This window comes from Lotus japonicus, chromosome 4 (genome assembly GCF_012489685.1).
Source record: "Lotus japonicus ecotype B-129 chromosome 4, LjGifu_v1.2".
Classification (NCBI taxonomy): Eukaryota; Viridiplantae; Streptophyta; class Magnoliopsida; order Fabales; family Fabaceae; genus Lotus; species Lotus japonicus.
Genome location: NC_080044.1, coordinates 229,367 through 255,858, shown reverse-complemented (window position 1 = coordinate 255,858; position 26,492 = coordinate 229,367). Strand labels below are relative to the sequence as shown.

The window sequence follows — 26,492 nt, the reverse complement described above, 5'->3', positions numbered from 1 at the left end:
AGTAATCAGCTGGAACTTTAAACAGTTTGTGATAAGGGCTGAGATTACTCAAAACTGGTGTTGGAAGCCTATTGATGAGAAAGACAGCTGTAAGGAAAGCATGATCCCAATATTGGGAAGGCATGTTAGCACAAGCTAGTAAGGACAAACCAGTTTCCACTATATGACGATGTTTTCTTTCCCCACTTCCATTTTGATGGTGTGTGTGAGGACATGTAATTCTATGATCTATACCTGTTTTGACAAAGTGAGGAATGAGAGGCTTAAACTCTGTACCTCCATCAGTTTGTACTGATTTCAGTTTTGTACCAAATTTTAACTCAGCCATTGCCTGGAATTGAAGAAAAACTGAGCTGGTTTCTGACTTTTTCTTAATTGGATATATCCAAGTAAACCTAGAGTAGGCATCTACACAAGTTAGAAAATAAAGGCAACCAGAAGTGCTTTCAACCGATGCAGGACCCCAAAGATCAGTAAAAATTAATTCCAAGGGTGTAGAATAACTAGTAGTAGAAGATGAGGATGGTAAACGATGAGACTTAGCAACACAACAAGAATGACAAACATGAAATTTTGATTTATTAGGAATTGGAATCTTACAAGTGGACAATGCATTGTGCAGAGCCTCATGATGAGGATGCCCTAATCTATTATGCCATAAGTCATAAGAACTTTAGCTAGGTACAATACTAAAAGCAGAGTCACTAGGACTTGATACATCAGAATTATTCTTGGAAACAGCAAAAACAGAAGGAAACTGAACAGGAAGAGAATTCTTGAGAAATGTGGAAGAGTGCATGCCATCAAAGGAGTACAGGCCATCCTTGCCAAGTGAGCCACGAAACTCTAGAAGTGTCCTGTGATTTAACAACACAATGAAAGGGGTGAAACTCAAAGAAAACTCCATTGTCCTGTGCAAATTTGCTAACACTCACAAGGTTTTTTTGTTATATCAGGCACTAACAACAAGTTTTTAAGAGTAAGAGTGGTTTGTGTGTGATAAGGAGAAGGAAAAGAGGCAGAACCAACAGATTTTATAGCCAAACCTTTACCATTTCCCATCAGGATTTGATCACTACCAGCCACGGACACACTATCTGAAACTGCAGAGGCATCATGAGTGACATGATGTGTTGCTCCTGAGTCTGGAAACCAAGTGCCAAGGTTAGAAGCAGAAGATGTTGGTCCTGTGAGCAACGCCTGTGGTGCTCGAGGATGTGGAGCAGAAGCACGAGGAAACATGCCAAAAGGAAGAGAGGCAGGTGCAGTAGGATACATCATAGCACTTGAAGGATAGGTAAAACCAGCACCAAATCCTGCTCCAGTAAATGGAACTCCAAACTGTGCAGGGGAACCAAACTGAGACATGCCTCTGAAAGGAGAGTAACCAAACTGTGGTAGCATGCCAAAATTAGGATTGAAACCAAGAAGTGAGGCTAAGGCAGCCTGTGGTAGAACACCACTGTGTGAAGGAGACGCAGAAGGAGAAGAACTACCACGATGATAACAGATGCTTGCGTCATGGCCATACTTGTGGCAGATCTGACATTGAACGGAACGATCGCCGCCACGTCCACCACGATTGGAACGACCACCACGTCCACCGTAGTTATTGTAGCCACCACGATCGCCGCCATAACCGCGTGAGTCACTGGAGCGATTGCGATTATCAGATCCTGACGAGTCAACGCTACTAGCAGCGTAGTTGACCTCTGAGTGCACCGGCGGTGGAGGCGCAACTGTCGTCGGAGGTGGTGCAATAGGTGTCGCCGGTGGTGGCGCAACCTGAGGCGACGGTGGTGGCGCAGATGCATGAGCGAGAAACGCCGCTGGAGACGAAGCTTGCATCTGACGCACACGCGTGCGTTCCAAACGTGCTTCATGCGCGATGATCATCGCTTCAACCTGCGAGACCGAGCAAGGTTGATTGCGATTGTAAACAATCGTCATCAGAGAGCTATAATCATCTGGCAAACCATCAAAGATCGCTTCCAAGTGCTCGCGATACGAGATCGGGTCGCCAATCGTGACAAGAGCGTTCACGATCGACTTGATGCGTTTGAGAAAATCAGATGAACTCTTCGATCCTTTGGTAATGGTTCGCAATTCAGATCGAAGCTGTGTTGATTGCGCAATCGTCTGAGCCTGGAAGAAATCAAGCACAGCTTGCCACACTTCCCACGACTGCTTGCAATTCACCACAGTTGGAAGCACAGAAGGCGAGAGTGAAGAGAGAAGCCACGTGAACAACGCTGAATCCTGCTGCTCCCAAACCTGATATGCAGGATTCTCGACTGCATTCTCACGATCTTGCTCACTGAGAAACCGCAGTGGAATCTCTGGATGAACAAGATAACTCTGTAACCTATGTGTACGAACAATGCCTTCAACGTGTTGCTTCCAGGAGAGAAAATTGGAGTCATCAAGCTTCAGCGTGAGCTTGTGAACCAATGTAGAAGAACTCAACTGTGATTGAGCAACAGCAACCGGAACTGGCATAGGAATTGCAGAAGCATGATCTGCATGAACTTCATCAGCCATGATGATGAAGAAGAGAAGAAAAATCAGAAAAGGATCTCAAGGATCGTAGAAGGCTCTTGATACCATGTTAGAGAAACTCAGAATTGTAAAAAGTGTTTATCATTGATGATTGAAAAGCTAATGATACAAGAGACTGATTACAACTTATATAGAACTCTATAGCTTGTTCAACAAGCTTAACAAACTCAACTGTAACTGACTCAGTTGACAGCTAAGCATCTAACTGACTCAGTTGACAGCTAAGCATAACCGCATAGCCTAACTGAATTGCCAGCTCATTATAACAACCCTAGTGCTGACTGTTAGTACAGTCAGCAACTACTAAAGTGTAACTCTGTACACATTCATACAATGTACTCTAATACCTTAAAAAAATTATTGTCCTTAGCAATAAATTATTAACGATAAAATATAAGTTTCAATTTCACCAAAAGTTCTTATCCTTATAAAACACCTCTCAGCAATTACAAGGCTTCAATGCTGGGTGTTTAAGTGCTTGAACCAGAACAGTCTTGAATCATGTCAGTCAGCATTAGACATTGAACAAGATAATTTACTAACCTTGCCACTCTTTTCATTTAAAACAAACCATCGCTTAGTCCAACCACTTCCTTTTCCACTTTTTTTCAACAAATATCCTGCATTAAGAGTTTACAGAGTTAATTCAAAATACCAAACTTGTACGCTAAGAAAAATATGACCCCTCATTTTGAAATGGATTGGACAGAGAATAAAGGAAAAGGTACACCCAGAAGGAAAGGGAAAGTATAGAAACTTCCGTGCTCCTTAGTTTAGATGAATACTCTAAAATGATGGAAAACTATTTTGGAATAAGATTTAAAGCTTTAATAAATTAATGTCGACCAACACCCACTTGGTGAGGATGGCTAAATGAGTCAAATGTGCCATTTGTTTTCTTTCATGTTATAATTGAAAAATATAACAAGATACTCCTATTTTTATCTACTCCTTATTAAAGATAGGGTGAAACAGAAAGAATCCTCTCAACTTCTCTTCTCCCTCAATGATGCTGTCTTCTCAAATAATACTATTTGTTCATCATTGTTAGAATCTGTTATATTAGCTGTATTATTTCTGTCAGAATCAGAGTTTTATTAGTTGTCTTACTTCCTTATTTAGCATATTACAATTATAGTGTATGAGGGAAATATCCCTTAATCATAGGGATCTGATTGTATAGGTGTTATTGTATTTCCTAAAATAGCTTTCTAGCCTTGTATATATGACTGATGTATTCTCAGCATAGTTTAAGGAAAATCAATTCATTCTACCCTAATTCTTGAGATGGTATCAGAGCTCTCAAATTCTGGGAGCCGCCTCTGACTGCGCAAATCAAAACCCTAGAGGACAGCCTTCATTGCTGTCAATCATACTTTTTTAGTACAACCTTCATTGCTGTTGATCATTCCTTTCAGAATACATCCTCACTGCATTGAGGTTGTTGTACTGTTGTGGCTATGGTGAACCCAGTTGATGAAGTGGTGCAGAAAACTCAGGAAGAACTGCAGAACATCAACACTGCCTACCGATTGAATGAGAAGAATTACTTGAAATGGTCCCAGCTTGTTGGCAGAACTTTGAAAGGTAAAGGGAAAGCTAACCACTTGACTGGTGATGCCCCTAAAGAAGGAGATCCCAAATTTACAAAATGGGACGAAGAGGACTCTATGATCATGGCATGGCTATGGAACTCAATGATCCCAGAAATCACTGATACTTGCATGTTTCTTAATTCTGCAAAGGAGATTTGGAAGGCCATGGAGGAGACATACTCCAAAGCTAAAGATGCTGCTCAAATATATGACGTGAAGGTGAAGACTATGGCTGCAAAACAGGGAAACAAGACTGTTACAGAGTACGCCAATCAACTCAAATCACTGTGGATGGAGTTAGATCATTACAGGGTCATAAAAGCCAAGTGCCCAGCAGATTCAGCAATGCTCAAAGAGTATATTGAGCAAGATAGAGTCTATGATTTCTTGGTTGGGCTTAACTCTGATTTTGATCAAGTGAGAGCCCAGATCCTCGGAAAAGAAAAAGTTCCAGGAATTAATGAAGTAGTAGCTATGGTCAGAAGTGAAGAAAGCAGAAGGGGAGTAATGCTAGAAACCCCAACTGTGGAAAATTCAGCCATGAAAGCTTCTGGGGTCTCGGCCATGATAGCAGATCAGAAAAAAGGGGGATTAAGCAATATGGAGAAGAAAGGTGAAGGGGTGTGGTGTACCAACTGCAACAGGCCTCGCCACACTCGTGAGAATTGCTGGAAGCTGTATGGAAAGCCACCTAGTAGAGAGTGGGGGCCCTAAAACCGAGATAGGGAGTGGGGAAAAAAAGGAGACAACACAAGAAAGGGAGGACATGCGCACGTAGCTGCTGGAACTAGTGAAGAAAATAAAGGAGGATTGATTCAACTTAACCAGGATGATCTAGAGAAAATGAGATCGCTCCTCAACAAGTTTGATAAACCAACATGTAGTTGTTCTCTAGCATATTCAGGTACGTTTGGTGAGTTTCCTTTTTCTTTTGGACTTAATGCCTCAGATAAACAATATAACCAATATTGGATACTGGACTCTGGGGCTACTGACCACATGACACCCCTACCTAAACATTTCTCCTCTTACACCCCTTGCCCTAGCAATAAGAAAATATCCACAGCAGATGGCACTCTGATGACTGCAGCAGGTCAAGGAGAAGTTGAAATAAGCCCATCCAAAACCCTTAAAAATGTCCTTCATATCCCTAAACTATCCGTCAGTCTGATTTCCATAAAAAAACTCATAAAAGACCTATCATGTATTGTTTTTTATGACGATGCTTGTATACTGCAGGACAAGCACTCGGGGAGGACGATTGGACATGCTAGAGAATGGAATGGCCTTTATTACTTGGACAGCCCGAATCTGCCACTAGACCTACAAAATTGCAAGTCTTTTTTCTCTGATTCAATAAAGACCAACAAGAGAAGGTCCTCCTACATCATTGTCGTCTTGGACATCCTTCCTTTAGAGTCATAAAATTGTTATTCCCTTCCCTTTTTAGCAAATTAGATGTGGAGAGTCTTCATTGTGAAGTGTGTGAGCTTGCTAAGCACAAGCGTGTACCTTTTCCAGTTAGTAATAATATGAGCACTTTCCCCTTCTATTTAATTCATACTGATGTGTGGGGTCCCTCAAATGTCCCAAATGTTTCTGGTGCCCGTTGGTTCCTTACCTTTATAGATGATTGTACTCGGGTCACATGGGTTTTCTTACTAAAACAAAAGTCCGAAGTCAGCTCTGTGGTCCAACATTTTTTCTCCATGGTAAAAAATCAGTTTGGTGTTAGCATTAAGAGGATCAGATCCGATAATGCCAAGGATTACTTTAATCATGAGCTTATTTCCTTTTTTCAAAAGGAAGGTACCATTCATGAATCATCTTGTGTCAAAACACCTCAACAAAATGGGATTGCGGAGAGGAAAAATGGGCACCTATTAGACCAAACTCGGGCTCTTCTTTTTCAACATAAGGTTCCTAAAAGGTTTTGGGGGGAGGCTGTTCTCACTGCATGTTATTTAATTAATAGACTACCTTCAAGTATTCTAGCCTCAAAAAGTCCTATGGAGGTTCTGTCCTCTTTCTATCCTAATGTGTCCACATCCAATCAACTTGTTCCAAAAATATTTGGGTGTGTATCTTTTATCCATGTCCACAGTGGTGATAGAGGTAAACTTGATCCTAGAGCCTTAAAATGTGTCTTCATAGGATACTCATCCACACAAAAGGGATATAAATGCTATCACCCACCATCCAAAAAATTCTTTGTGTCCAGAGATGTCACCTTTTTTGAGCAAGAAAGTTACTTCCACCAAGATCATCTTCAGGGGGAGAATACAAGAAAGGAAGATGATCTCCTTATGCTCCCTGACTTAAGTTTAGGACCAGAAGTAGGGACTAGAAGTGTAACAACTTCTGAGAAGGAGACAACTTCTGGGAAAGAGGCTCAACCCACTAAGTCCACTCAAGATGGAGCTGATGCTGATGTAAGATTTGGGAAAAAGCTGGTTTATTCAAAGAAGACAAAGGCCATTCCAGAATCTGTCCATGTCCAAGAATCCAACCCAACATTACATGAGGTAACTACCCTTGATCCTTTAATCTCCACTGAATCAACCTCTGATTTCCAAACTGTTCAGGAACCCGAATCCAGTTCAGCACCACTCCATGAGGACCTAGATATTCCAATTGCTCTTAGGAAGGAGACTAGGAAATGTACCACCAAGCCACTTTACCCTCTAGCCAATTACATATCCTTTAAAAACTTCTCACCAACCCATAAAGCCTTCCTCACAAGCCTAAACACTACAACCACACCTACCTCCTTATCTGAGGCATTGACTGATAGGAAATGGAAACAAGCCATGGACTTGGAAATGGAGGCATTAGAAAAGAATAGCACCTGGAATTTGGTTGCTCTCCCAAATGGGAAAAAACCAGTAGGATGCAAGTGGGTATATACTATAAAATACAAGGCTGATGGATCCATTGAGAGATATAAAGCAAGGTTAGTAGCTAAGGGATTCACTCAAACTTATGGAGTGGATTACATGGAAACATTTGCTCCAGTTGCAAAAATGAATACAGTTAGGGTGATATTATCTCTAGCGGCTAATTATGGTTGGAACTTGCAACAATTTGATGTTAAAAATGCATTCCTCCATGGAGAACTCGAAGAGGAGATTTACATGGAATTGCCCCCTGGATATGGTGGAAAAACCACTGCCAACACTGTTTGCAAGCTAAAAAAGGCATTGTATGGGCTGAAACAATCACCACGAGCATGGTTTGGAAGGTTTACTAAAGTTATGATAGGTCTGGGCTTCAAACAAAGTCAAGGAGACCATACTCTGTTCATTGAACACTCTAACTCAGGGGGAGTAACAGTGTTACTGGTTTATGTGGATGACATTATAGTGACAGGTGATGATGAGGAGGAGCAACAACTGTTAAGCCAACATCTAGCCAAGGAATTTGAAATTAAGACCTTGGGAAAATTGAAGTATTTTTTGGGAATTGAAGTGGCCCATTCTAAAAAGGGAATCTTCATATCTCAACAAAAATACATCACTGATTTGTTGAAAGAGACTGGTAAGACAGCATGCAAGCCTGCAAGTACACCAATTGATCCAAACCTGAAGTTGGGAAATGCAGAAGAAGATACTGCAGTTGACAAGGAAATGTATCAAAGACTAGTTGGTAGACTGATATATTTATCTCACACTAGACCTGATGTTGCATTCGCTGTGAGTCTAGTCAGCCAATTCATGCACCAACCGAAGGAGGTTCACTTACAGGCTGCACTAAGAATTGTGCAATATTTGAAAGGAACCCCAGGCAGGGGAATTCTGTTTGAACGGAATAGGAGTGTAAGTCTTGAAGCATATACAGATGCAGACTATGCAGGGTCAATTGTGGATAGGAGGTCGACTACAGGATATTGCACTTTCCTTGGAGGGAATCTTGTGACTTGGAAGAGTAAAAAACAAACTGCGGTGGCTAGATCCAGTGCTGAAGCAGAGTTCAGGGCAATGGCACAAGGGATATGTGAACTATTGTGGCTGAAGATCATCTTGGAAGACTTGAGAATAAAGTTGGATGAACCAATGAGACTTTATTGTGATAACAAATCTGCTATTAGCATAGCTCATAACCCAGTGCAGCATGATAGAACCAAACATATTGAAGTTAACAAACATTTTATCAAAGAAAAATTAGATAGTGGCCTGATCTGCACTCCATATGTCTCCTCACAAGACAACCTTGCAGATATTCTAACGAAGGGGCTGAATTGCAACAGCTTTGAGAAGTTTGTTTCCAAGCTGGGAATGGAGAATACCTATTCACCAGCTTGAGGGGGAGTGTTAGAATCTGTTATATTAGCTGTATTATTTCTGTCAGAATCAGAGTTTTATTAGTTGTCTTACTTCCTTATTTAGCATATTACAATTATAGTGTATGAGGGAAATATCCCTTAATCATAGGGATCTGATTGTATAGGTGTTATTGTATTTCCTAAAATAGCTTTCTAGCCTTGTATATATGACTGATGTATTCTCAGCATAGTTTAATGAAAATCAATTCATTCTACCCTAATTCTTGAGAATCATCAATAATGTCTATGCATCATCAATTTAGTGATTTGAAAATTATCCAGCATTACCAAGTGGTATCTGATATATGGACGACCACTAAGAGAATTGAGGTTATTAGAAATTTGAAGGCCTAACTCTACCCCAAAAGCTAGCTCAAAAGGTGAGGATTGCCTTCCCAAAGGGCTATCTTGGCTTATTCTTGGCCATATCTCTAGTCAATGCGAGACTTCTCAACACACCCCTCGCGCCCAAGGCTATTTTGTTCAGATGAAAGCTGATGCTCTAGATCCAGATAGGAAAAGAGATATCAAAAGAAGCGAAAGAAACCACCGGGTTAATACTTAATGATGGTGCGCAAAAGACTGTATAGACAGACGTTGATGATATTAGACCTTAAATACAAATGTTAGGATGAATAGTATAAACCTGCTGTGATCTCCCCATCAGGCCCTGCAGTCTTCAAGCCAGATGTAGATCCCTCTTGTGTGTCCTTGTCTTGTTGACTGGATTTCTCTTTCATTGATTTTAAGTTTCCTCCACTTTGTTGACCTGTTTGAGGACTAGTGGCCTAGAAAAGGAAAATTATATGCATCTTTCATATATAAAGCCAAAATTTAAACACTAATAGATTGAAGCCTGTGACTTTTCAAGTAAATGATCCCGCACCCTATTTAGAATTGACTGCTCTGCATCAAGGGCTTTCTTGGATGATCGGTTCTTTAGCTCATCTTCTCGGCGTTGCCTTTCCATTCTAATGAAATTAGTTGACAGCATTAAATTATATTAATTTAATGTATATACAGCTTCAGTCAAACGGTCAAACACTCTTAAGATATTAGTGTGTGTATGTACACCCTAAACTATGATATTATCATTGCATCGAAGTAGGTGCAAAGCTCAAACTTCTGTTAAATAATTAAAAAAGAGGCCACTGAAAAACCATATACAAATAATTTATTTTTAGAATACTTGAAAGAGGGTTTTTAAAAACCATGAAGAATACAGGATATTGAATTTGAAATAATAACAAATTAGTTCAAGATTTAGATAATAGTAAAGGCATCCAAGGCACTAACTCTGCTCCGTATGGTGTATGCACTACTTGCCTTCACAATATAATAACCAAGGAACATGAGTTGGTTCCCCGTTGCAGAAAATGTGATGAAATCATTCACATAACTTATATGAACATAAAGGGTATGCAAAGACACATTATTGTGTTAATGAGGGAAAAATCTCCATCCCATTACTAAAAAGAAAAGGTTAAGTGAAAAATTTGTAACCCCAGGTTTCAGAACCACAGTCCTCCTCCAAGCCACAAAACACTGGTGGCTTGGGACTTTTAGGTACGACAATTTGGAGGCTGGCAAGCTAAGTTATCAGGACAAGATTTACAATCTTTTCTCTATTTGAGTATGCGGCTTTGAACAACTTGCATGGTTGCACCACTAACCTAGTAGATAGCAAATAATAAATGCCACAAGCTCGGGAAGATTTCAATCAGGTTAGCTCACAAGCAACAGCTACTACAGACATTCACATCTTTAGAATACCAGGTATTTACTTACTCACATTGAAATCTAAAGACATAAATCCCTAGTAGTTCTAGAAGTCATATACAAAGTCAATGGTAGTGATCCAATGAGTTAGTCTCAGGCATAAAAAACCAATTTATGCTCCCAATAAGAGGAAATTAAGATTATAAATTCATAAATAAAGATGTAACAAGTGTCACATATTGAACATACCGCCTCTGCACCAAACGAATAAAATGTTGGGGTGGAACAAATGCACGCTCCATATCAATTAATGCAACCACCATTTTTTTGGATTCATTTTTAAATGCCTCCAGGGCAGAACTTGCAATTGCCACAATCTGAAAATTGTAACAAATGAGCTAAACAAATTCTAAAGAAAAAACAAGGTTTCATATGAATCACAGCTCAGCAATGTTACCTCTCTCTTGAATGGAGGATATCTTCCAAGACCAGGTGTACCATTTGCAGAAGCAGAAACTAGATCAACAAGCACACGATGTACCTAATTTGGTTTTTGTCAAAATAATTGTTTGAAAAAGAAGCTCAAGTAAAACACATGAGGAATTTTATAACAGTCCAAAAGAAGTCTACCATGAAATTACTGAGCCATGTATATATCAATGGCAAAGAAAACCCTGGTAATTGGTCTATCTCTATAAAGAGTAAAGGTTAAATTAAATTAAATGCATGAGGAACTAGAAAAATACATGACGCCAGAAAGAAAAAACAAATTGACAATTGGTTGGGATCTCATAATCAATGTGATATACAACACAAATAGTTTTTCGGCCCAGATGTTCTGCCACGTGCATCAGTAACTGATGCAAAGAAAAACATCATTACTAACGGCTGTTTGCCAAACTAGAAAATTAGGTCAGAGTAGTTCAAGCTAAAACTAGTTATCCAAATTAATACAAATTTGCAATAGCCTTACAAGATCTTTTCCTCTAAAATTTGGTTTTGAACTATTTTAATATTCAAAACCACTTGACAAAACTTGGTGCAACTTTTTTAATTTTCAAACCAAAGAGAAAATGGGAGAAAAATAAGAGAGCTAGTGATTGGCATATAAATTGGTTAGTTTAAAACTAACGTTGTCATGGATTTCCTTTGAACTAATTTTGACTTAAAACCTAATTGTTAGAAAAATACTATACAAACCATTCATGTGTCTTCACCCAACAGCTTAAGCTTTTGGGATGATTGGTTCATGACATGATATCATATCCTCTATGACTAAGTGGTCTAGAGTTTGATCCTAGTTGCCCCCATGGTAGGTGGATCTATGCATTGTCCACGCTTCAAGTCTAAAGGCTTAAACTTTTGGGATGAGGGTCTTGCATGAGGGTTCGTGTTAGAATATAATATAAAACATTCATTTGTCTTCACCCAATAGCTTAAACTTTTGGGATAGTTGGTTTCTTGACACTAATCAAATAAGAACTAGTTTTAACTTTTAAGTGGTTATGAGATAAACATAATATTTTAACCCCCTTGGAAATTATTTATTGTTTTAATGATTGACAACCACCCCTCTTAGGCTCGAACTCTAGATCAGACGCATGATTAAAGCCATCAACTAACAGGACAGCACCCACTGCAGGGGATAAAGGACAGGCCAGAATTTTGTTACAAGATCCCCAAATAGTTTCGGACTATCCATTTATGTCTCCGAATCCTCAGCCTCTCTTGAAACAAAATCAACAATAAATTAGAAGTTTACCTCATCAACACACAGGCGTGATGGCTCCTTCGCCAGTTCAAGAACGCCTTTGATTAAGGACCTCAAACCTTTCTCTGGAGAGATAAGATAAGGTTGATATCCATCTGCTTCTAGGACAATCTGACATAAGCCAAAAGGAGATATAAAACACAAGCATCTCAAGAGAATATGATAACTTAAATTCTACCTAAACAATATTAACAATTTGATGATAAAGATTTACCCTCTTGACATTGCTTATGTCAAAGTGTCTGTCAATAGGAAGTTGTTTGATCCTGTTAGGAAAATTTCCTTCAAAACTAGCAACAACTTTCCAACCATTGCCCTGAGAGGAAATGAAGAAAAAGAAATTAGGTACATAAAAAATAGTATTCTTGCATGGTATAATGGTGGAATTCCACTACCACCATCTGAGCATTCAATTTCTTTATTTGGAATACAAAAGGAAAACAAAATCACATGGAACAGATGACCAGTCCTTAGTATCAATTCAAAGTGTTGTGATATTCGAATCATTTTGGTAAGTTTTAGGGTATTTACTTGCATTGTTCCGCTGCAGTTTATTTATAGAATTCCTTATTCAGCCTTTTCAATGAATGTTTAGTGCATCCCAGGTATCTGGAACTATTCTTGATGATTAGCTTTCATGGTTTTGGTAGAAATCAAGAGGACACATTTTTTAAGAAAGGTGAAATCTACATTACAGTTTGGTGAATTTGGTTGGAGCACAACTCTTGTATTTTTTAGGAGATTTCTTTGGACCATTACTTGATTTGGAATCAGGTTAATTTGGCATCCATTTGGTGCAAAGCATATGCCTTTTTTTCTTGGGAGGGTTCCTTATCCTTTTCTCCCTCTGCAAATATTTCTGGTCATCTTAATAAATTTCCGTTAATGGAAAGGAAGTAAAGCACCAAATCAGTTTTTAGTTGACCAACCCTTTAAGGGCCAACTTTTGGCATTTTCTTTTCTTTTATTAGTATTTGACTAACTCTTGCTCCTTGAGGATTTTACTCATTAAAGTCTTCTGTTAGAGTATATAAGAAACAGCTCATATATCAATTTTGTATATTGGAATATCTTGTCGAGAAGTCTCACATTGACTAGAGATATGGCCAAAATAGTCCTTATAAAGGGTAGAGCAACCCTCACCCCAAAGGACCTTGACATCTATGAACCCTTACTGCTGTATAATTTAAAAATAAACAACAAAAACTACTGACCTCGCCTCCAGTAAGATGTTGAAGAAATTTTTCCTCAAATTCACGACATAACTCCAAGGCTAGAGCTCTTGTACCTTCAGAACCACTGACCATTTGTTCACCAAGCTTCACTAACTCTTCCTGAACATTTTGAGACTTTCCCTGAAGACTGCAGCATTTCAAATAAAGGATTATGTTAGGTTTTTGGGCCATATAAAACCCAAACCAACTTCTTAAAAAAGAGGAACTTACCTAAAACCCCAAAATGAGCTGGTTGGCTTTATATTTTTTTGTTGAATTCATTTAAAAGCCAGACTAACCCGACCCAACCCAATTATTTACTAAACCTACATTAGTGTTGAAAATCTTCAACTGAATTTCATTGATTGAAAAGGTGATGAATACATGAGGGATTACAGTATTTATACTATAAGATTTGTTAGCTTGCAGAGGAAGCTAACTCTAACTAACCTTGACAGCTAAGCTTTGACAGCTAAGCATGTAACTAACTCTCTAACAAACCTGCCAGCTAGGCACAACTAACTGAACAGAACACAGTCAGCATTAACCTAATGACACTTAACAGTAACACTTAATATAGCAGTAACTATATTACTCTAATAGGCCCCCTCAAACTCAAGGTGAGGGAGAAAGAGATTTCTCAATCACATTGAGTTTGTCACGAAGAGTTTCAAAACGAAGTGGTGATAGAGCCTTGGTAAACAAATCTGCCAGCTGATCAACAGAAGGAATGTGATGCACAAAAAGAGACTTGTTGAGAACTTTTTCCCTCACAAAGAAGATGTCAAGCTCCATATGTTTAGTGCGAGTGTGAAGAACTGGGTTATGAGTCAAAGCCACTGCACCCATGTTATCACAAAACACCCTAGGAGGAGAAAAAGGAATCTGCAACTCCTGCAAAAGAGACTGAACCCACAACAGTTCAGCAGAGGTATTAGCTAGGCTTCTGTATTCCGCTTCAGTACTCGATCTAGCCACCAGGGTTTGCTTCTTTGAGCTCCAAGAGACAAGGTTTGGACCAAAAAAGACACAAGAGCCTGAGGTGGATCTCCTGTCATCAGGATCTGATCCCCAATCTGCATCACAAAAGGCCACAAGAGGGACTGGATTGTGCAAACTACAAGGCTTGAGGTGCAGGCCATGAAAGAGAGTACCCTTAAGGTATCTTAGAATCCTTTTAACAGCCTTCCAATGCTCTTCTAGAGGCTGACTTAGAAACTGACAGACCTTGTTAACTGCAAAGCTGATCTCAGGTCTAGTTAAAGTTGCATATTGGAGAGCACCAACTATTGATCTATAGAGAGTGGGATCAGCAAAGTAATCTGCTCCATATTTACTGAGTTTTGCTCCACTAACCATGGGAGTAGAGATCCCCTTGGCCTCTCCCATTTCTGCCCTTTCAAGAAGGTCAGTTATATATTTTGTTTGTGTCAAAAGCAAGGATCTGTCCTGAAGGTGATGCACTTGAACACCAAGAAAGTAGTCAAGTTGGCCTAATTGCTACAAGGAAAATTCAGAGTTGAGGTTCTGCACTACTTTCTGAACCAGAGGCAAGGAATTACCTGTAATGATAATATCATCTACATAGACTAGTATGTAGATGCAGCAAGTTGAAGTGTAGAAAGTGAAGAGAGATGGATCACATCTGCTTGGTTTAAAATCATACTTCACAAGGGCTGACTTCAACCTGTCAAACCAAGCTCTTGGGGCCTGTTTAAGGCCATAAAGAGCTTTGTTAAGTCTGCAAACAAGAGACTTGTCTTCATGCTGAAATCCACTTGGTTGCTGCATGTATACCTCCTCTTGAAGAGCTCCATTTAAAAAGGCATTATTCACATCAAGTTGATGAATATGCCACCTCTTAGTAATAGCTAGAGAAAGAATGAGCCTAATAGTTATAGGCTTCACCACAGGGGAAAAGGTTTCTGAATAATCAAACCCCTTGACTTGATGGTAACCTTTGGCCACAAGTCTGGCCTTATACCTATTGATGGTGCCATCTGCATTTTCCTTTACCCTAAAAACCCACTTACAACCAATTGGCTTCTTATCCTTGGGAAGTGGAACCAATGTCCATGTATTGTTAGCAAGCAGTGCATCATATTCAGCCTTCATTGCAGCTAACCACTTAGGATCTTTGAGAGCTTGCTTGGTGGTAGCTGGTTCAGCTTGAGTGAGCAGTAAAGTTGGAAATAATCTTGGCATGACTATGCCAGATTTTGCTCTTGTCTGCATAGGGTGAGTATTTCCCACTGGCTGAGGAATAGGAGCAGAAGAGGAAGAACCAGGTGAAGCTACTTCAGTGGCAGTGGCTGCTGGTGTAGGTTGAGATTGTTGCTGAACAGAAGCTTCAGCTGGAGAAAAATTCCCAGAAGAAGAGGCTGCAACTGAGTCTTGGCCTTGAAAAGGCTGCTGATGCTGAACAGGAACTTGAGGAGCTAAAATAGGAATTTCTGAAGTGATTCCTTGTGCAGATGAATTGGACCCATCAGAGGTAAACAAGGTAGGGTAGGGAAATTTAACTTCATCAAAAATAACATCCCTTGACACAAAAATCCTACCATCAGCATCCATGCATTTGTACCCTTGATGAGATGATGAGTAACCAACAAACACACATTCCTTGGACCTGAGTGACAGCTTAGAGTGTGTATAAGGTCTTAAGTGAGGGTAACAAGCACAACCAAACACCCTAAGTATCTTGTAATCAGGAAGAGTCTTGAACAACTTGAAGTAAGGACTCTCATTGGCCAAAACAGCAGTAGGAAGACGATTAATAAGAAAAACTGCAGCCAGGAATGCATGATCCCAGTATTGAGAAGGCATTTTAGCAAATGCAAGTAATGATAGACCTGTTTCTATGATATGGCGATGCTTCCTTTCAACACTACCATTTTGATGGTGTGTGTAGGGGCATGTCAATCTATGCACTATGCCAAGCTTATCAAAATGAGATTGCAAAGGTTTAAATTCAGTGCCATTATCTGTTTGGACAGCCTTTATTTTCAGATTAAACCTTAACTCTACCATAGCTTGGAATTTAAGAAAAACAGAGGAAGTTTCAGATTTGTGCCTAAGTGGATAAATCCATGTGAAACGAGAGTAAGCATCAACACAAGTTAAAAAATAAGAGTAACCACAAGAAGACTCAATGGAGGAAGGGCCCCATAAGTCAGCAAAAACAAGCTCTAAAGGTGTAGCATAAACAGTAGTAGAAGAGGAAGAGGGTAACTTGTGAGACTTTGCTACACAACAAGCTGAACATTTAGAAAATTTTGCTTTATTAGACAATGATATATTACATTTGGACAAAGCAGAATGTAAAGCCTCATGATGAGGATGACCTAGCCTACAATGCCACAAGTCATAGGCAGTAGGATCTACATTATTAGCAGAAGACACAAGAGAAAATGAACTAGCACTAGGTACACTTGAAGATGAGCTAGCACTAGGTACATTTGACAAAGAAACTGAAGCAGAAAAAACAGATGGAGCAGCTACTGGTGAAACAGATGTAGATGAAACAGATGAAGCTGGAGGAAGGGTTGGAACATGCATCCCTTCAAAATTGTATAAACCATCAGGACCAACAGTTCCTTTGAGCAAAACCCTAGAAGTTTCCTGACATTTGACAACACAATAGGATGAGTGAAACTCAAAAAAGACATGATTATCACGAGCAAACTTGCTTACACTAACTAAGTTCTTGGTGATGTTAGGAACTAGAAGCAGATTATTCATAGTGAGTGTAGTGTGTTTATGATAAGGAGATGGAAAAGAGGCATATCCAACAGAAATAATAGGCAAACCTTGTCCATTTCCCATGTAGATATGATCATTACCAATTAGGGAAACACTGTCAGAAACAACTGAGGCATCATTGGTAACATGATGTGTGGCTCCAGAATCTGGAAACCAGGAGGTAAGATTTGCTGCAGCAGGAGTGTTAGTACCAGTAGTAGATGAAGTAGGTCCAGTAAGCATAGCCTGTGGAGCTCTAACTGGAGGATTTCCAGGTCTTGATCCACCAGAAAACTGAGAAGAGTTCCACTGTGAACCTCCAGATGGTTGGAAACCAAACTGCTGAGCAAAATTTCCCATGCCTAAAGCCCTAAACCTTGAGGAAATTGACCAAACATGTTTGGAAAGCCTCCATACTGTGATGTACCAAACTGAGAAGGTACACCAAATTGTGGAACACCACAAAATGGGGAGAATCCAAACTGAGGCATCATCTGAGAATGCATAGGCAGTGGCATACCAAAACCAGTTGGCTGCAAGCCAAACATGCCAGTAGAACCAGTAGAACCAGAAGATGAACCACGATGGTAGCAAATACTAGCATCATGCCCATACTTCTTACAAATCTGGCATTGAACACTTCGATTTCCTCCTCGTCCACCGCGAGAGTTGTTACTGCCGTTGCGACCACCGTAACCGCCACGAGAACCGCCATAACTGCCGCGATTATCGTAGGAACGATCATCGTAGGAGTTTTCAGAGGAACCTAAAGCATAGTTAGCCTCAGAGGTCGCCGGCGACGACGTGGATGAAGAAGACGACGACACCGGTGCAGGTTGCGTCGCCGGTGGCGCAGCTTGAGAAAGGAGCGCCGACGGAGGATTCGCACTCAACTGACGCGTGCGAGAACGCTCAAGACGCGCTTCATGCGCGATAACCATAGCTTCAGCTTGCGAGATCGTGCAAGGGAACTCGCGACTGTAGATGATAGTCATGAGATGACTATACTCGTCGGGAAGACCATCAAAAATCGCTTCAAGGTGCTCGCGAAACGATACAGGATCTCCGATCGAGATCAGAGCATTGACGATGGCCTTGATTCGCTTGAGGAACTCAGAAGCAGTCTTCGATCCCTTGGTTATGGATCTCAATTCCGATCGCAGTTGCGTCGATTGTGCAAGCGATTGTGCTTGAAAGAAATCAAGCACAACTTCCCAGATCTGCCAGGACTGAGTGCAGTTGACAACGGTTGGAAGCACTGATGAAGACAGAGACGAGAGAAGCCAGGTGAACAAAGCAGAATCCTGTTGATCCCATACCTGATATGCAGGATTCTCTACTGCATTCACGCGATCCTCCTCACTCAGAAATCGAGGAGGAATATCAGGATGAACAAGAAAATTCTGCAATCGATGAGTTCTAACGATGCCTTCAACGTGCTGCTTCCATGAGAGAAAATTGGAATCATCAAGCTTCAGAACGAGCTTGTGAACCAGAGAAGAAGAGGCCAATTGTGGTTGAAGAACCGCAACTGGAACAGGAACTGAAGTTTCAGGAACTGCAGTTTCTTGTGCATGACCTTCATCAGCCATGGTGATGAAGAAGAAAGAAGAAAAACGAAAATCTAGAGAGAGAGATCTTCAAGGATCGTACTCAGCTCTTGATACCATGTTGAAAATCTTCAACTGAATTTCATTGATTGAAAAGGTGATGAATACATGAGGGATTACAGTATTTATACTATAAGATTTGTTAGCTTGCAGAGGAAGCTAACTCTAACTAACCTTGACAGCTAAGCTTTGACAGCTAAGCATGTAACTAACTCTCTAACAAACCTGCCAGCTAGGCACAACTAACTGAACAGAACACAGTCAGCATTAACCTAATGACACTTAACAGTAACACTTAATATAGCAGTAACTATATTACTCTAATAATTAGAACTTGTTGCTGGTAATTATTTCATTATACAGATACGTAGAAAGGCCTATCCCAAATTCTAATATGGTATCAGAGCTTATCCTATATCTGTTTATTGGACCACACATAAATGGGACACCTGCAGATATCCAGTCCTGCAGACTTTACCTTCCAAGTGGTCAGCTCTGAGCATGAGGGGTGTGTTGAGGTCCACACTGACTATAGATATGGTCAAATAAGCCCTTATAAAGGATAGTCCATTTCTCAACCATGAACTAGTTTTTGAGGTAGAGTTAGGCCTAACCCAAAATCTAAGAGTATCCATTGAAGAACAACTTAATCTTCAGTCCATTTTCCCTTATTATTTAATCTCATTTCATACACCATACTCAATCTCCGTAAAGCATCATTCCTAATTGATTTTTGCATAAGAAATATTCTGACATTTTCTTTTAAATATGCATTCGTTTAATGGCACTAATTTCTGTGCAACATGACAAATATACAATTATAGATGTCTGACCGAATAAATCAATCCAGCGCAACTCTAGTTATCATGGTTTGGTTAGGGTTGATTAGATTGTAAACCTTTCGGCAATTATTAGACGATGTGAGTCAGGTAAAAAAAAATGAGGCTGTTTTTGGGCTGAGCCTTTACCCAAACCACCCTGACAGAATAATCAAGGTCCTCTACACGCTTCTCATAGTCTAACAATCATGTAACAGATTAGAGTTAGTCATGGTCCAGTTGCTTTCCTGTACATTCAGCTGTTATTCTAATTAAATAAATAACTGTAACAGCTTGTGGTACAAGGTTCTGATTCTAAATGAGTGTTGGACTGGGCGGGACATAAAGAAGATTATGTCCCGCCCAAAATGAACAAATAACCATTGAAGATAGCCATGGCGGGAAAGGCGACACGACGAGCTTCATTGCCCCCCCCTTAGATGATGGACCCACAAGCCAGCTGGAAGATTCCTTTGGATTTGTCTTATATGTACCGGGATTTGGGCCCTGATTGTCAGGCCCAAATATAGGAAAGATCCATATCATGACCACCCCCTCTATAAAAGGGGAGGTCACCCACTTGTACAAAAAAACTTTTTCAGCATTAATGAGAATATTCCTTTTATGGGAGTTTTGCTATTTTAGTGCTCTGCTAGGGTTTACTTTTTGTCTTTCTCTTACGTAAGCTTGCCCTAGTACAGAACAAGTGTAATCATCAAATTCATCAAAATATCAAATATAAACAAATTCTTCTCAGTCAACTATCAAATTCTCTCTATGCTCTCTCTAGATCACCAATATGGTATCTAGAGCTTATATCTATTCTCAAACATTCTCTCACCCACCTTGCGCTTACAGCGGATCGTCTAGAAGCTTCTCTTAGTACATTATTCTTGTCACATATTAGGCTTAGTTATGGTTCAGTTGCTATTCAGTTCTGCTTCTGTTTAGGTTAGTTAATAAAAGTAACAGTTTGTGCTACAAGCTTTTCTAGCTCTATAAATGAGTTATCATCAAACTCATCAGAATATCAACAACAACAAAAATATTCTCCCACTAAGTGAGGTCAGTTATCTGGATCACACGACACCATTGCGCTCAGTTAAAAACAAAATTTTGTTGACCATGAGGTCACTTCTAATAATATCTTCCAACGTCCTTTTTGGTCTCCCTCTACCTCTCTTCACAAAACCAAGAACAATGTTATCAGCACTTCTCACCAATGCCTCCAAAGGTCTTCTTTGCACATGTTCAAACCACCTTAACTGATTTTCTGTCATCTTCTCATCGGAATATCAATTATTTCAAAATTCTTCTCAGTCAACTTTCAGATTTTCTCTATTCTCCCTTTCTCTAGATTATCAATATACCATAACAGTTCAGATAAACTTAAAAAACAATTATAATAACAATCAGTAGGTGTAATTTAAGCTCACAAATTATACATGCACACAGATAAACATGTGGAAAAAAAAACAGATTACATTGATAGCAGACCTTATGCATGAACATTTTAATAGACAGAACATATAAATGATATTAAAAATTCGAATGTGTTTTGACTATGATATTGGCAATGTGCATGTCACAACATCATTAGTGGTGAGGGATACCCTCTAGTTCTCTTTGCTCTAGTGTTTTTATCCCATTTCCGAAATTCATTAAACAGAGAAAACATTTATGCAAACAGTACTAACAAATGAGCCTATTTAAAAAATCAATGGGTTGGACAATTAGAAAATTCTGAAGCAGCAGTGCTAACAAAAGAAGCAGGATAATTTACACCGACATTTTTTTCTGTTATAGAATACGATATTTAAAACAATTAACAAATACCAACAAAAAGTTAGCCAAAAATAAATACCCAGTGAGGAGAGTTGGAAGGCGGAGCTTCATACGATTGCGAATCTGTCCAGCAAGAGACTCAACCAAAGCAATTCTACCAAGCTTGCTTTGAGGGGCTCCAGTGAGTATTGATTTCAAACTTTCAGTTTCAGCTCGCCAAGCAGTTTCCAACGAGCTTTCAGATGCACCACTCCCAGACTGCGCAGAAGCTATAGAAACAGATTGGCCTATCAGAGCAACCCATGGAATATCAGAGGTTTTTGGGGGTCCCTGATTCAATAGGAGAGCCTGTACTGCTGAAAGAGCTTTTGGTTCTGAAGCTGCCTGATCAATTTTACTGATAACCCCAACTGTTCTGGTGGCTGCAATGGAAAAACATCAAAATTAGATTAGGTATGAACAAGAAAGGAATTTTTAAACTTAAGAGGTTTAGCGTCAAGAATTTTTTTATGCAAAAGCTTAAGATATTTGGTGGAGGTTCAAAAAATGCTTCATATCTCTAACAACACACTTTTATGCAAGTGCTCTTTAGGCTTAAACTGTAGACAATGCACAAGCTCAGTCTACCTTGCACTGAATTTTAGCTTTATTTAAAAAAGATGAGGGCATTAAGGATCAATTCAAACTCCTAACCACTTGGTCATTTAAACTATGGCATTGTGTCAACGACTAACACTCAAAAAACTAAATTAGAGTTTGTAGGGAGCACCGTAACAAAAGTAGAAAACTTACATTCTGCATCATACTCCTTTGCTATTTTAAGGGCTCGTGATGATGAAATTTCTGGTGCCTGAGCAGCAGGAATAACTACCAGCAAAATAGCATCATTGTGCTCGACATATTCACTGATCTAAAAATAATGAAAAAGAAGACATCAAACTTTTCTACAAAGAAATAATCAGTGATTTAAGAAATATTTTAAATTTATAACATAAGATCCACCACTAACTGAGAGTGATAATTGGCCACGCCATACTCTATGTTGAAACTCAAAAACTTGTGACAAGATGACGTACACCTACTTACCAGTTTGTCATCCACTATCCGCTGGTCTAGTCCAGGCAAGTCAATCAATTTCAATGGAGGTGCTGTAGAATTTCAGAACAGAAGAAAATGAATAATTTCACTATACACATTTACATAACTACATTACATGTCCAATCCCCCACCCTACACTGCTCCCGAAAACCTGTCAAAAGCCTATGAAATCCTACGTAAAGGGAGGGAGCAACACATGACATGGTCACAAACTTACCGGTACTGGTAGCAAGTTTGAGATATATTTCATCACGGGTCCTACCAGATGAACCTTTGCTGAGTCTACCCTGTAGAGAATGTCGAAGAGAACCTATGAAGAAAAGTGTGTTATATTAGAAACATGATATTGTGACTGGAAGCGGTAAGGAGATATATAACTGAGTGACACATGAGAATAAGGAATTGAGGTAATGGTCTTACTTGCAGAAACCTGCTGAGTATTATTTTCAATTTGAAGGACAATTGACTTGCTATTTAAAGAGGTGTCTCTATTCAATTCAATGCTAATAGGAGCCCTGGTAGCACCATTTTCACCAGTTGGCTGCAGTGCAGTTTATAACCGAACCGATTTAGTGGTAAATAATAGAAAGCAAAAATGAGAAAGAACAAGAAAAAAAATACCAGAACAGGATGTCCAATCAAGCTATTCAAGGCAGCAGATTTTCCAGCACCCTGATCCACCAGTAAAATAAATTGTGTTTAGTTGCATCGTGGATCCAAAATAGCATAGCACATGGAATAGAATACAGTATCTCTTCGAGTTCTCATGCTATCTATCTATAATCTATAATCTATAATCTATAATCTATAATCTATAATCTATAATCTATAATCTATAATCTATAATCTATAATCTATGTATGAATGAATGTGTGATTGAATGAATTGGAAGAAAAACTTACAACATTGCCGAGGGCAACGACATGGAGGAAAGTGGAAGGGCGGCGCTTGGAGTCTTCAATGTCTTCGTCGTCGGCGAGGACAGCGGTGGCTTGGCGCATAGAATCGGAGAGCTGAACCAATTCTTCAATGGCCTCCATCGGATCTGTTAGGTTTCCGGCCAACAGATTCGGATTCCAAAGTTTTCGTTGCTTTCGGTTTAGGTGTCAATGCAAATGCAGATGCAATGCAATGCAATCAAATCCAAATTAAATCACCATCACCAACTGCTATACTATGCTACGCTACATCTCTCTCTCTCTCTCTCATATGCGATTGCAATTTCAACATTTTTTGTTTGTTTTAATTTTTCTTCTTACGATTACGACGCACAAGTAAAATCCATGCCTCTATTTCGCGCTTTTTCGCTTACCTTCCTCAATATCAGAAAAACCAGTTTCTTTTTTTATGCTATAGACTGTAATAGTACTACTTTATCTCTCGCGCAAAACTATTATGGATTTGTTTGATAACAATTAAATATTTTCTGTTTTTGGAAACTGAAATACCACAATAAATTTATATAGATTAGATAAGATATGTTTTCTATTTAAGTTTTTAGTCTTTACATCACAAATTTTAAAAATAGAAAATATTGCAATCAAACAAGCTCATGTCATCCGTGAAGCTATTCTTACCATTCTCTTTTCAATGTCCCACATTTTTTATTGCAGAATATATAATTTGTATTCAACAATCTTAAATGTGGTGTGGAATTAATTTTTTTGTACATTCTATAAACATAAATGGGACATATTAAGAAGGTGGGAGTAAGTGCGAGAATGACATGAATAGCCTTCTCGTTATCTTATTAGTAATAATAAAATAACATTTTATTAATGAATTTCTATTCAGCGTTTAACTTTTAAACAATTCAAGGATATGGGCGTGTTTAGTCTTGAGAATCCGAGTGGAGTCTCTCAAGGCCGCGACGGTGGATCACGTTGGAATGATGCGGGTGTTGTCCCTGAGGTCATAGGGGAGCTCCAAGTTCCATTGTGAATGGGGGGTACCGGTAGAAGACACTTCGACGCTCAAGTTAATGTAAGTGTTGAAAAAGAATCTAGAGACTCAGTAAGAACTCAGGTATAAATGCTATGAATGAATAACATGTTAGGTAAATGAATGATAAAACATGTATATATTGGTCACAGCTTGTGGTCGTTGTCTCTACAAGTGTGAAGGAAGCCCTGTAAGTTAGACTTTCGAGCGGCAGATGGTCTTTGGTCGTCTTGCCTTAGTTCATTATGTCTCAATCTTTAGATGACCAAGTGGCCATTGACCGAGCAAAATGTTTCTTCGGGAGTCATTTAGTCCAACCTTATGATGTATGTTTATGTTCATGCCTTTTGGTCGACTAAGATGCCCTCAAGTTTGGTGGCATAGGAGTCGGTCGGAACAAGGCGAAATCAATCCCATCACAGGTTCACACTATTCAATAAAATTACTTTGAGTAATCCATTTCCAACCTCATTATACTTTATACAATTTCAGTTCTTATGAAAGTTTAATCTCATTGATATAATGAGACATTCTTGTGTCTAGTCCTAAAAATCAAGAAGACCAAGCATACATGTGACATTAGATCTTTTTTTTGCAACGTCATGTTCAAAATTATTACCAAGACATTAGCTAATATGTTTAAGCAGATTCATCCTCATATCATTGGCCCCTTTCAAAGCGCCTTTGTCTCGGGGAGGTTGATTACAAATAATGCATCGATCGCTTTTGACATTTTCCACTATATGTGGAAGGCGAAGTACGAGAAGCAGGGGTGTGTGGGATCAGGGCCGGCCCTGGGCCTGTGCAAGCAGGCCCACAGCCCAGGGCCTCCAAAAAGAAGGGGCCTCAAAAAAAAATTCGAATACTTTTTACAGCGTTTTTCTTTAAAAAAGCGCTTTAAAAAGTCCATCTTTTACAGCGCTTTGTACTGCTGTATATTATTTTACAGCGGCTAGAGGTCCAAAGCGCTGTAAAAGGCCTTTTTTTGGTTTAGTGTACCTATTAAACTTTCTCCAAAAAAAATTTAGGGGTCCATTTTTATTATTAACCCAGGGCCTCCAAAATGTCGGGACCGGCCCTGTGTGGGATTGAAGTTGGATATGGTAAATGCGTATGATCACACTGGGTGGAGTTTTTTTTGCAGGCGCTTCTTGGTTATGTGGGTTTCCCTTTGTAGATGGTTCGTTTAATTATGAAGTGCACGTCGTTTGCTAAGTTCATTTAATGATGCTAGGTTCCTCTTTCACCTTATCTATTTATTTTGTGTGCAGAGGTTTTCTTTAATCTTATTTTGTAGGCATAGGAAATGAATGTCTTCCACAACATCTGTATTACTAGATAGGCTCCACAAATCTCTCATCTCTTATTTGTGGATGGGGGAATTGTATTCTTTAGGGCAAACAACAAAAGGTGAAGGTATTGCACAACACTTTTTTTGAGTACCAACAAGTTTCAGGTCAACTCATTAATATGTTAAGTTCGAACTCTATTTTAGTCAAAATGTGTTAGGAGATAGAATAAATGCTCTACATGGTCGTCGTCAAATTATGATCGTTGAGAGTCATTCAAGTATCTCAGGTTGCCTACCTTTGTTGGGAGGTCCGAACAATAAATCTTTAAATTTGTGTAGGATAAGGTGTGGAAGAAGCTGAAGGGTTGGAATAAGAGGTTCATATATTTTGTTGGAAAGGAAATGCTAATCAAATACGTGGCCCAAGCGATCCCTACTCATATAACGAAGTTGACTAATGTAATCACATTGAGATCATAATCACTAAGTTTTGGTGGGGAAGCAAGCAGAGGGAAAGAAATATTCATTGGATCAATTGTTTGGGTGGGGAAGCAAGCTTGATGAATGCTCCTTCAAAGCCTTTCACGATGCCCTCTTGGCTAAGTAGGGGTGGAGGGTCTCCCAATGTCCGGATTTTCTTATGGCTCATTGTTTGATATCCCAATATTTTCCTAGAATTTAATCCGTTCATGCGGCTTCGAGTCATTCTTCTAGCTATACTTGGAGGAGAATTCATCAAGCTAGTTGGGTGGTTCATAAAGGGAGTTTTTGGAGGATTGAAAATGGATGTACATCTGTATATGGGAGGACAATTGGTTGTCCAATAAAAATGGTTTCCAAGTGTGGTTTCCTAAGCCTTCGAATTGTAATTCTAATTTTGTCTTTGGCCTTGTTGATAGGGAACATGTGACTTGGAGAGTCCCTCTTGTTAATTACCTTTTTTTTTCATTTGAACCTGAGCAAGTCTTACAAATTCTTCTATTTGATCTTTTAGAGGATGACTCGTTGATTTGGAATGCTTCTCCTCAT

General features: G+C 39.3%; 1 protein-coding gene across 1 annotated transcript in view; it reads right to left on the bottom strand.

Moving 5' to 3' along the window:
* LOC130711839 (dynamin-2A) overlaps positions 1–23,598 on the bottom strand; it is a 35,085-nt gene extending 11,487 nt beyond the window's left edge. Inside the window, exons 1-15 of the mRNA XM_057561604.1 lie at positions 23,134–23,598; positions 22,853–22,903; positions 22,652–22,772; positions 22,449–22,541; positions 22,220–22,281; positions 21,926–22,043; positions 21,213–21,555; positions 13,180–13,327; positions 12,180–12,281; positions 11,957–12,076; positions 10,652–10,735; positions 10,444–10,571; positions 9,362–9,446; positions 9,122–9,263; positions 3,103–3,179 (exon numbers count right to left, since the gene is read on the bottom strand). Coding sequence (XP_057417587.1) covers positions 3,103–3,179; positions 9,122–9,263; positions 9,362–9,446; positions 10,444–10,571; positions 10,652–10,735; positions 11,957–12,076; positions 12,180–12,281; positions 13,180–13,327; positions 21,213–21,555; positions 21,926–22,043; positions 22,220–22,281; positions 22,449–22,541; positions 22,652–22,772; positions 22,853–22,903; positions 23,134–23,271 — 1,812 coding nt within the window. The 5' untranslated portion in view covers positions 23,272–23,598. The remainder of the gene's footprint in view (positions 1–3,102; positions 3,180–9,121; positions 9,264–9,361; positions 9,447–10,443; positions 10,572–10,651; positions 10,736–11,956; positions 12,077–12,179; positions 12,282–13,179; positions 13,328–21,212; positions 21,556–21,925; positions 22,044–22,219; positions 22,282–22,448; positions 22,542–22,651; positions 22,773–22,852; positions 22,904–23,133) is intronic.
* Positions 23,599–26,492: the final 2,894 nt, after the last annotated feature.